This window comes from Meleagris gallopavo, chromosome 10 (assembly GCF_905368555.1).
Source record: "Meleagris gallopavo chromosome 10, MGAL_WU_HG_1.1, whole genome shotgun sequence".
NCBI lineage: Eukaryota > Metazoa > Chordata > Aves > Galliformes > Phasianidae > Meleagris > Meleagris gallopavo.
The window spans coordinates 2,514,319-2,526,088 of record NC_139413.1 but is presented as its reverse complement, the minus strand read 5'-3'; the positions used below and the strand labels follow the sequence as shown (position 1 = coordinate 2,526,088).

General features: G+C 44.0%; 1 protein-coding gene across 1 annotated transcript in view; it reads right to left on the bottom strand.

Annotated features, from left to right (window-relative positions):
- Positions 1-2,230: 2,230 nt before the first annotated feature.
- EDEM3 (ER degradation enhancing alpha-mannosidase like protein 3) overlaps positions 2,231-11,770 on the bottom strand; it is a 29,571-nt gene continuing 20,031 nt past the window's right edge. Inside the window, exons 15-20 of the mRNA XM_085231377.1 lie at positions 10,503-10,657; positions 9,584-9,737; positions 8,807-9,001; positions 7,893-8,058; positions 7,255-7,440; positions 2,231-5,739 (exon numbers count right to left, since the gene is read on the bottom strand). Coding sequence (XP_085087503.1) covers positions 5,333-5,739; positions 7,255-7,440; positions 7,893-8,058; positions 8,807-9,001; positions 9,584-9,737; positions 10,503-10,657 — 1,263 coding nt within the window. The 3' untranslated portion in view covers positions 2,231-5,332. The remainder of the gene's footprint in view (positions 5,740-7,254; positions 7,441-7,892; positions 8,059-8,806; positions 9,002-9,583; positions 9,738-10,502; positions 10,658-11,770) is intronic.

Below are 11,770 nucleotides of genomic sequence, written 5' to 3'. Positions count from 1 at the left end.
GCCTTTCCATCAGCTCTGCGTGGCAGCAGCACTGAGATCTGGCTGGGGTAGGGTCTTGCTCAGGTGGGAGCTTGCTCTTGAACCCATGGGTATATGGGAAACTAGAGCCCGGTGCTGGCAACGTATCGTAAGGAGCCTGGCTGGGCCTTGGGGCTTCTAGGAACTTGCTCTTGTTGCAGGCAGACCTGCAAGGATGCTCTTGAATGGTGCTCTTTAACCTGATTGATGTCTTCTGCAGAAGTAATAGCAAATTTTGTCTAAATATGTGTGGCAACTAAGGATCAGTAATATAAGCTGATTATTAATATAAGCTGTAGCTTGAAATGCATCTCTTCCTGGAGCCATACCTCAAATATATTCAGCGGAGTAGAAAAAGAGGGTGGACAGAGGAGAACTGCTCATATCTGACGTGCTGCACTTGGTGGTAAAGGGGTTTTTCAAGATTTCTTATAAAAGAAATAGCAAGAAAATGATTCCAGGCCAAGTCTCCCTTCAGGAGGCTGATGTACCAACTGATATCTCTCAGTTACAGTGTGGGATCTTGGACAAAAGGTGAAGGAATTTCACAATCACCTTCCCATTGCATGTGAGCAGATATCTGCAGTGCAAGGGGAAGGCCTGCCCTGGGACAGCAGCACCAACACTCACCTCCCTGCCCAGCCGTGTCCCAGCACAGCGCTGCAGTGCGATTCCTCCTGGGAGGAGGAGGAACCCCACAGCGAGGTGACTCATGCAGAGGACACAGTGCCAGAATTCAGGCATGAGAAGGGTGAGATCCACATTTGAGCATACGCCTCTCCCAGAGCGACAGAGAGCTTTCCTAAATCCCTGCTTTCCAGCCCAACTCCACAGAAGACTGTTCCCACATCTGCATCCCTGCTTGGATGCACAGGTATATGTGTAGACTGACACGCGAACAGCCCCAACTGAGGAACCAGGTCACAGGGCCGTGCTTCAGAAATCTCATCAAAGCAGCTGCTTCATTACCTGACTACTAATGGTGCTTGTGTGAAAGCAGAATGAGGGCAAAGGCTCACCAGGTGGGAGCGAAGCCCACTGGCTCCATGCATGCCCATCAGAGATATATGGATGTGTGAGCCCAGACGTGCGTGTTGCTGGGGGCCTGCAAGAGTCAGAAGCATTAAGGTTGGAAAGACCACCGATGGCATCTAGTCCAGACATCAGGGATCCAATAATTCGAAGGCCTGGCCCTGTGCTGATGTGGTGCTCAGCTTCTGCAGGTCAGGGGGTGCACGAAAGATGGCACAAAAGAGACCTGGGTACTTCAGGACCATTTTGCAGTACATGTTCTCACGTTGGCCAGACAGGTCCCAACCAGTGCCTGCATGGGATGCTGGGGCCCTGAGCATCCAGCTGTGTGACAAGAACAGGCTTTCCAGGCAGGATGTGGCTCTGCGCAGCCTGGTCTGGTGGTTGGCGATCCTGCACACGGCAGGGGATCGAAACTAGATGATCATTGTGGTCCTTTTCAACCCAGGCCATTCTATGATTCTAAATAGCTGCTGGCCTTGGGGATTCATAGAGGCCCAGTGCCCTACAGCCCCACAGGGTAAGGGAATGCTTTGCTGGGCACAGCTCAGTGGGTTCCTACAGACATGGCATTGGAAAGATGCTTTTGGGAATGTTTCCTATCAGAGGTCCCTACTCTGGGCTCCCACTGCTGCTGGGCACTGCCACAGAGCTGCCCCAGCCCCATCTTTCTTATGCATACGTACATTAAAAAAGCAATTTGGGGAAAAAAGTTCTCAAAGGTGATTGCTGCAAGAAACTAGAAAGAGGTGTGGGAGCAACACGATATTCTTGGGTTTTGGCATTCTGATTTCGTGTCTATTAATAATCCCCCGAGTGAGTCATACGGAGATGCATTTATGCACTGAGTCGGAGAGAGCTGCTGCCCGAAATAGCAGCTCTGTAATTTTTTATGATGCTGTAATGCCAGCACGGTGCAGATTGACATCATTTAGCAGAGCCGCTGGCTGGCAATCAGCTCACCCGTGTCAGGCCCTGAAATAAACACGGGAGCCACGTGCTGCGTTACATAAACAGCCACGGAAGCCATCGCCTCTCAGAAGTGCCTCTTTCCCACTTCCTACAGCTCTCCCTCCTTTTATCCCTTAGCAAAAGCACGAGGAGTTACAAGGAGTAACAGTTCCACATACCTGGCGCTGTGTTTGGCACTCGCGAGGTGAAGCCAACCATCCAGAACAGCTTGACCAGAATATTTACATTTTATTAAATCTTTACAATCAGCAGTTATAATCAAGTACACAATTATGTACACAGATTATATACATTTTAGCCCAACCTTTTACATCACAGTACATCGTTGCCCTTAGAAATATTGTATATGCTTACCACCAGACAGTGAAACCCAACAGAAGTGTTACAGCACCTGTTAGTAGACATCTTCCATAAGAAAATATACGGCTGTAAATCGGGCTGGCTAAAAAGAAAAAAAATCCTATAAAATCTGAACATACAATATTTCATTCACAGAATGTTTCTCTATGTTCTGAGTGACGGCTCTGCACACCACGGCCCGTTTCTAACTTCTCACCAAATGCTTTTCCATGAGCAATGCCTTCAAGAGGAGGAGAAAAAGCTGGGCTCTGGCTTTAAATTCTTTGAGAAACAACACGTGTAAACAATTAAGAATATTCCTCTAATATCAAATTGGCTAATCTGAATTACATGGCACGGAGTAAGCATGGCTCCAGCCAGGATTCCTGAATTCAGTGTTCAATGCTCTACAGACCAATGTGCAATATCCAAAACGAAGGGCAACTGCTGATGAACAATGGATGGGCAGTGCTCCACCTGGAGCAGACAACCCAGAAAGAACACTTAGTCTCCAAAAGATGATTAAAAAAAATAAAATACATTCTTTTTGCTTTTTAAGATGAGAGTGACAGAAAACCGAACTACTTTCAGCATGATACGAGAAGGTCAACTAATGCCACCTCCTCCCAAGGAAACACCAAATGAAAACAACCTGAATTGAACTGCCCCCTCACCCTTTCTGCTTTCCCAAGAGGTCGCTTCCACTGACCAGGTCTGTACACCTCCCCTGCACCGCTGCAGCTCTCGTGGTCACCTCCAAGCAGAGCAGAACAAAAGCACAGCCCTGGAGGAGGGAGGTGATGGGCACCTGCAGATGGCCACCACCAGGCACACCCACACCCTGCACCACGTCCAGGGAAAGGGCTGTTTGCTGCTTTGGCCATGGGTGTGCTTGTGGTGCCAAGGGAAGCTCAGCTTTTAGGAAAATTTTACTACTACGCCTAAATTTTCTGCAGGTTAAAAAAGACACACCACCGTAAGCTTGCATTGCAACACTGACAGTCTTAATCAACACCACGATCAGAGGACCTCTATACCTAGAAAATATAACCCTGCTTCCCCCAGAAGAACTACCCAGCATGAAGGTGCAGTCCACGCTAGAGAGCGCTGAGAACAGCAGCGTCTGCTGTGGCACGGGCAGGCAGAGCACCGTGGGATGACACCCAGCCTGCTGCTGTGCTCACAGCTCCACTAACAAAGGGCACTTATGGCTCCTATGGTCCGACCCTTCCATGAAGAAACCCACGTCACAACAACAAAAATACCCACATAAATACAAAATCCCCCAACTGAAAAACCTCGGCTGCTGCAAGCACTCGGCTCAAACCTCCACACAGTTATTTGTGCAAAGGAATAACTACACTGGAAAGCTGATTTATTTTAAAAGGATGCTTATTCACTCTTCTGCTACCTCTTCGTTTCCTCCTCCAAATCACCTCCTCCTCCAATGATTTAACGTTATCATTCAATTTACGTACATGGTTCTGACTGCCATGCTCCCAAAAGGTGCCTGGGCACTTGCAGCTCCTGAAAGCAGTGTCGTCACATACACATGTATACAGCGTTTGCCCGGGATTTCCATTCATACTGTACAGGAGTATACAGAAATAAATACAGTATGGCTGTACTAATAACAGTTGCATATTCAGCACGCATAATTTCACCAGCTAAAAGAAAGGTGCACTTCAGACTGGGACTTTTTTTTCTTTAAAATATCGTAAGGACCAATACAAACCTTCATTTCTAGTCTGGCGCAGCGTACAGGCAGTGTTCATTTATTTTCTAATATAAAACAATTCTTTGAGCCACGACTCTCTAAAAGCAGTTTATATAAATCAGCTGAATGACCTTTTGGCAGTTTCTTTGGACACAGGACATCTCGGTTGTCTCAATAACCCCGCTTTCATTGCGGTAAGGGGGATAACAACCAGGACTCACCTGGGACATGCTCCCAAAGCCCAGAGCAGCACAGCAGCCATCCTCACTGCCCGACAGCCCCCACTGCTGCACTGGCCTCACTGCCCGAAGCATCATGCTACAGAAGTTGCTGTTAAAAGTAAAACTTGGGAAAAAAGGAAGATTTTTGTTACAACGGATCTAATTCTGCTTAGTGAGCATTCAGGGAATACTGCCAGGTGAAACTGTGCCTCGGGTAGGTTGGGTTTTCCAACCTGCAGGGCTCAACGTTTGCCCCAATCTCTTTACCTTCAACTCACATGCAACTTTCATAGCACACCCTCAATCTTAACTTGGAAGCCCCAAAGGAACCAGGCCATCCTCGTTCCCTGACAGCACCTGCTTACAAAGCATACTGCCTTTGGTTTGTGCAGCTTCACCAGCTGGAATTTAAGCAGGAGAAAAAGCTCACAGGCCACCTCGGTCATTCTTCACGCAGAGATGGAAGGAGCAATGAGCAATGCCACTGTGTCTCGGTGCAATATGCCAGAACAAAACCAAACTGCTTCTACCTGTGTCTTACAGATGCAGCAACTGGAGACATCGCTTCACCTGCTGCTAGCGAGGAAGGCCTTCAGAGCAAGGGGGGGTCAGGGAAACCAGGCACAATTCCGCTCCCAGCAGGGCAGCAGCCATCCTGCTGCCTCCAGGTGCTCCTGCTGGTGGCTGCTGAATGGTGCTGGCAGCCCCACGTGCTCAACTTGTGCCTCCCAGAGACCGAGGCAGCATCACCTCTGGGCACCTGGCAGGCAGAAGTCAGCTCTTTCCCTGAGCAAACCTCCTGGGATACAGCACCGCGCAGTGGGGCCACACGAATGCTTCAATTGCACATTCCCACTTTTAAACAGGAAAAATTAAAACAAAGAGCGCGTGCTGGATTTCTATGATAATTTCCAGGTGAAACCTGGTTGCTCATCACAATACTGAATATGTTTTCTAGTTCTCAGTTATCAGGCCTCACTTCTACCCAAAGAGTTCTCCATTTGTTTACTAGCAAATAAGTTATTACTACAAGTCATAGTTCATCCTTTTCCATCATTTCAAACGCTTCTATATCTTCATTCCAGTCTGCTAATATGGATTCCATAGGTTGAACTCTATTGTCCCAGTTAACTTTGGAGTCTGACTCTGTCTCAGTCTGCTGTTCCTGAGGCTGCTCATCCCCTTGTGTGCATGCTGGCTCTGAAGCATCAGCCTCACCAGGTCCAGGGATGGAGGAATCCTGATCTGAAGTGGAAATGCTGTCACTGTCTGCCTGAGCAGGAGATAAGGAATCAGGGTCAGAAATGTCAGAGCTTTCCCCTTCTTCAGGCTCCTCGCTGACTGTGCCAATATCCTGAGATGCTGAAGAAGCTTCTTCTGAATTTTGTTTGTGTGAATCATTTTCAGATAATTTCTGGTCCATATTCTCCATTTCCAAGTCTTTGAAAGAGGAGAGAAAAGAAAACATATTTTGAAAAATACAGGAAGGCAGCATTCTACTGTGTAATTCAAAAGCAAAGTTACTTCCTTTGACCTTATTCCTCAAGGAAGTGCAAACTTTCTGTTGACAGGAAAACTATTAAGGAACACATATTACAGAGGCAGGGGACGGAAAACATTTAATCACTACAGAGGACAAGCAATCTAGCGAGGCTGGTTTTAGAGCCTCAAATTTGAATCACAATTTCCAGACAAGCGCTAGCTGTCACCCTTCAGACTTAGCAAATACTCCAGTATCTGCCTAATGCCAGGCCTCCAGACACTCCTAGGCCCACCAGGATCACACATCCACGGCAGTGAGAGATGCACTTAGGCTTGCTAAACTGAATTGCAAGAGCCAAAGCCTCCCTCCTCACATCCCCATTCGCAGCAACTAACGCTGATGTCCCTAGTGCTGATTTAGTTTGCAACTTTACAGCAGCTGCTTGAATCCAACCACACAAATTTCTTTGGGGCTTAATGTTTGCAACTAGTATCCAGGATGCTAATATTGCAAGCCCCCAAGGGAGTTTAACTGCATATGTCATTTTAATACAGGATACTTACTGCTATCAATAATGTAGTTTGGAATCGTTTTACCTTTAAAGATTGTTGCTGGGATTCCAAACGAAAGCACAAGGAAGGGGGAAGAAGCACATATGTATTACAAACTCTCAAATGCAGAACTATTTTTGCATTTAGTATTTTGTTATATTAGCCTGACCACAGTTATGAACAAGAGGAATTTGTAGCAGCTATCAAAAAACAATCCTGTAGCTTTCAAAGCATCTCCTCTACAAATGTGCAGAAAATTAATGCTGCTCCCAGCTTACCTGCATCAATAAAGCAGTGCTACCAGGAAGGCTTTCAAATGGAAAGCCTAGAAATTTCTGCCATATGCAAACATTTCAATTTGAAAGGTATTAACTTGTAATTTTCTAGTATTACTCGCAGACAAATCGCAAAACATCTGAGGTCAGCAGCCTTATTTCTCATGATAACCTCTGAAAAGTGGCTAGACAGCCAAAATAATTGTAATAGCTGTCTTTTTCTTTCTGGGTACCAAGGATGTCACTGGGGAGTTTGATAAGTGAGAGGCACTTACAATGTAGGGCACTGGAAACACTTGCACTATTTCTGATACTACTTCAAAGCGGATCATGACAAAAAGGGTTCAAAAGGAATCTGGAGGACTGCACTGTCTCATTATTCAAACTGACACTTAACTTATGAACAGCATTTCTGGATGTGAACACTAACTCAGGGGGGCAAGGCCAGGGAGGAAGGCACGACAACACATTTCTGATAACGGCTTTCATATGATAAAACTAACAGTAAGGTCAGACAGAAAACTGACGTTACCAAAGAACACATTTACACCTTTGGGTAGCAACAGAAATAACTACTGTACATCCCACATTGGGCTGTGGCACAGACAGAACCTAAATCTGCATTAAAAAAAGCCTTTAATCTTACCTCTATCTTTTGCTTTGTCAGAAAGGAGCACCTCCACAGCCTCATACTCCCTGATTGCGTCCAGTATAATATTTCCTTCCTTGTTGAAGAGGAAGAGCATGGGGATTGTGATATCATCTGTATTCTTTCCATCACCGGCCATTTGGAAGAGAGGAGCTGTGTCACTGCTGCTTCCCTCGTTGTCATCTAGCCAGACATACACAAAGACAAAGCAGCACACCCCTCTGTTAGACAGACAGGCTACAGCCTTTGAGTAGCTTCATACTGCACAGCCAGCTGGGAGGACACCAGGCAGAAAATGGGAAACTGGTTGCAAAAAGCCAGTTTTTGTACTCTGTCCCCCTAGCATTTTTTCCATTTATTTTGTACTTCAAGTTTTCCCCAGTCTTCACTGTTTTAAGACCCAACGATCCTTAGAATAACAACTTTCGAGCTGCAAAACCAGTGGCAATCACCCACTATGATTTGTTCATGCACAACCAGACATAAACAAAACATTTCTTTATCCCCTGAAAACACAGTTTCTGTGCTGAAGTACCACCATCTCAGTGAGCTTAACAGCCTTGTCAGCTTTCCAGTATCTTCAAGTGTGTAAAACACAGGTTACATTTACACATATAAATTAAAGCTTTATTTACCAATAACAATGCCTCCTATTGCTCCAGCTTTTTGAATGTTTCGTGCCTTTTCAGCAAACATACACTGGCCTCTTTGCATCAGGGCAATTTTCTCTTTCACTGCCTCAGGATTAGTGATCTCTGAGCATCCATTATACGGCTTAATGGTTGCAACAAATCCTCTTGTCTGCGTGGAAAAACAAAACCAAAAAACAAAACGAGAATTAGAGAAGTAAGTTCAAGCTTGCAAAAGATTCCTAAGCATTTTATTTCCTTCAGTTAATCTAATGCATTAAGTGTCCTCAGACAGCACAGGCAATCTTCCCCTGGAGCTAAGAAACAAAGAATGGCCACGTGAAAACCTAACTCTTAAAACCCAGCATGTTTTGTCTGTACCTGCGAACTGCTGTCTCTGGAAAACTGTATGCTGTGAACCAATAGTCTTGAGACTCACCTGTTGGGCTGCACCATACCCTGTAGAACTCCCAGGATTTTCCTACTGCTTTCAATAGCAACTGTTGCCTCTCTGACAATTTTCTTCTTCTTTCTACATACAGCCCTTAATGGAAGCTCGTGTAACAGCAACTCACTCCAACTCTAAAAGGGCTTCTGCAAACCCACGGCTGACATGGCAGGAAAATCAGCCCTTAAAACTGAATACCTCTTGAGAAACACAATGCAGATTATATGAATGTGTTTCAAAGTCATACTGCATATGTGTACTAAATCCTAAATCATGACTGATGACTTGGAGTGGACCAATAAGCCACTCATCTAAAAGACTCTGTTCTGTCATTGCACTGTCCTGTCATTTTAACCTTTCATTACCTTCTAGCTGGCCACCCTGAAATACTCATAACTTCAATACCAAAACATTTCAGCTTAAGCAATAAGGAAAGTATCAGAAAGCTACAATCACATACATTCTTACATACCCCTGATTTGTGTTTAGATAAATCCATCCCAAATTGTGCTGGTCCAGCAGTCAAGACCACCCTACCGAAAAATGGGTGGGAAACTATCTGAACAGCACGAGGAGGTAGCTGCTGCTCTTTCTGCTGCTGACTGGAGAGTTCAATCATTTCCTGCATGAACCGTAAGCCATCTTCAGCATCAAGTGAACTTGCTGCCTAAGTTGTTAAAAAAAATAAAGTTTCTCCATAAGTGCTTGATGAGCTTGGGGGAAAAAAAACCTGAAATTAGCTTTGCTTGGCCCACCATTTACATTACATACACCGGTATTTCAATGGTTCAGAAAAATGCTGTTTTTATATCGTTTTCCTAACAAAACAATGCTACTGGCAAACATTTAGTGCTACCCAGACTTTAAGACACAGACTGGAGGCTCCTGGCACTCATTCCCCAGTTTGACTTCTCAGCATCTTAATAATGCATCCATAATGCAGATTAAAAATGTATTAGCAAGCAGGTCTCAAACAGAAAGAGATCTCTCACTCTGAAAACCTCATGCTTTAGGTAAATTGCAATTAGCTATGTTAATTTGACATGAAGTGCCTCCACCCAATTTAATAGAAGATTAAGTGTTACTGAGGCAAGACTTTAACAGCCATAAACCTGCTAAATGCAGCTGCACATCCACCTCACATGCCCTCTTTCCAGTCAGGCTGTCCCTCCTGAGCCTCTAAGTTTTAAATAACACAGCCAGCATGATTTTACCAGAAGTTTTCAGAAGAGGTACTGTTGGGTCTTACTTGCACTGCATGCTGCACTAATTGCACTCTTCCATCTTTAAGATGAATCAAACTGACTCCCATCTTCTTCAGTATCTCCAAATGCTCAGGATTACTGGCCATGAAGTCTCTGGCTCTCAGTGGTGGCTTTGGTCCACTTCCCAAGCTCTCTTCCCTGATAAAAAGATATTTTTAAAAAAGCATTAAAAATCAGATTATTCTTGAACCATAAACTCTCACACAACCTGCCCAAGTTACGCCTACCACTGCACTACTGGAGTTCTCTGGAATAAAGTAAAGCACAAATTTCAACAGACAGCAACTTCTCAGCCTTTTTTCAAAGCTGCTTATATCCTTGATGATTTTCTGCTGCAAAAAAGAACATGCGATGTTGACAGTAAGAACCTACCATATGCTGCCTCTCATTCTTACATAGTCTGCCTAACTGTAAAACTGATTAAAAACAGTTTTCCTGTTACACAGTTTTACTTATTAAGTATAAATATCAAAGAGGGGGTCATAACAATAAGGTTTCTCAATTTTAACAGACTGCCCTAAACTCCTCACAGTATATGCAATGATGTATGGCAGCACTATTTTCTTGCTATGGAAATAAGTACTCAAGAGACTACAGAAATTCCTTTACAAATCATAGAGATGCATTTCCTGGCTATGGTAATACCTGGGCTACAATTCCCACTTGGAGCATATGGCTCACAAAGCTCCTTTTGCTTTGACAGATTCACTAACTCCTGATGGAAATGAACAAAGCATTGTTGAAGAAGTCAGAAAAAAACAGATCCAGTTTTTCCCATAGCCAGAAGGAATGCAAACTCTAGCACAGCAAGCTCCAATACACCTCAAGTTTTCCCTCCCGTGCCTATTAGATGCTGCTCTAGTCACTGCTATCTTAACAAAAGACAGAAGACATTCATCTTACGCTCTTGAAATACTCCTAGGACAGCTCTTATCCACCACATTTTTCAAAGGCTCACGAATACTCTGAGCAAACATTGGGTCATTTGGGAAGAGGATCTGAGTGTTCGGACAGGTCCAGTCAAAGTTGCTGTCATCCAGCTCTGTGTATTCTGTAGTCTGAAACAGAAGATGCATTTTAATTGGTGATCTGCAAGTTACATTTTTATGAGAAGGTGATCAACAAACAGACCTACCCTTGAGTCATCTGTGTACTCAGGACACAGAGCAGCCGAATGCAATAATCACCTTGTTACCACAAAGAGGAATACATAATTCTTCCATGCTTCTTCATGCAATGGAAAAGTTACCAGTGACCCACAAACCCTTTGGGGGATAAGTACATCAGTTCTAATTTGTGACTTGCCAGTCTTGCATCCAGTTTCTAGAATTTGTTTTTGGCAGAAACAGTTTATGACCAACCAGCAAACTGGACTCCTAATGCTGCTCATGACAGCTCGTGTCCATCCCCTTGGTGCTTTAGACAAAGCAATTACAACTTCATTTGGTGCTGCCTGATTCTGTCTCAACCAGCTGCAGTCTTCAGTAATTCTTGCTTCATATTACCAAGACAGTCTCACCTCTCCCTTGAGTAAAAAGACACTCTAAATAATATTGCAGGAGAATGACTTCATTCATAAAATAATACTTGTGTATCATGAAGCTTAAACAGGTTTATATAGAAAGAAAACAAGAGTCTTCTTGAAAACCTTCATATGAACAAAATGCTCTCCTCCTCAGGAGTGATAGAGGCTTGCAGGCCTGCGAAGGGGCAAGGATTAATCTCTATTGTCAGAGCTGCTGTCAGATCAGGAGTTAACATTTGCGTAAGTTACTGTTTCATAATTTGAAATCATGTGAATCATCTGAAGTGGAAGATCCAGAGACATGTTTAGTCTTCTCTTAGTTTTGCATTGGATAACTGGATAAGTTAACTTTTCTGTTTAAAATTAAAGGTAGTATTTATTTACTTAAAAAAAAAAAAAAGGCCCTATTTACAACATATTTAATTAAAACCAAATATTTAGAGGTTTCCTCAAAAACAAGACCTAAAAGGCTATTAGCTGACTGGAATAAATACTTTAAAGTAGCTATCTTCTTAATGTGATGAAGGCATCTCTAAAGAAAGAAGGCCTGTAACACTCTGCAAGTTCCAGCACACTTGGATATGACCTTTCCCGTTTATGAGAAAAAAAAAAACCACAAGCAGGATACTGGGTTGCTACCACCAAT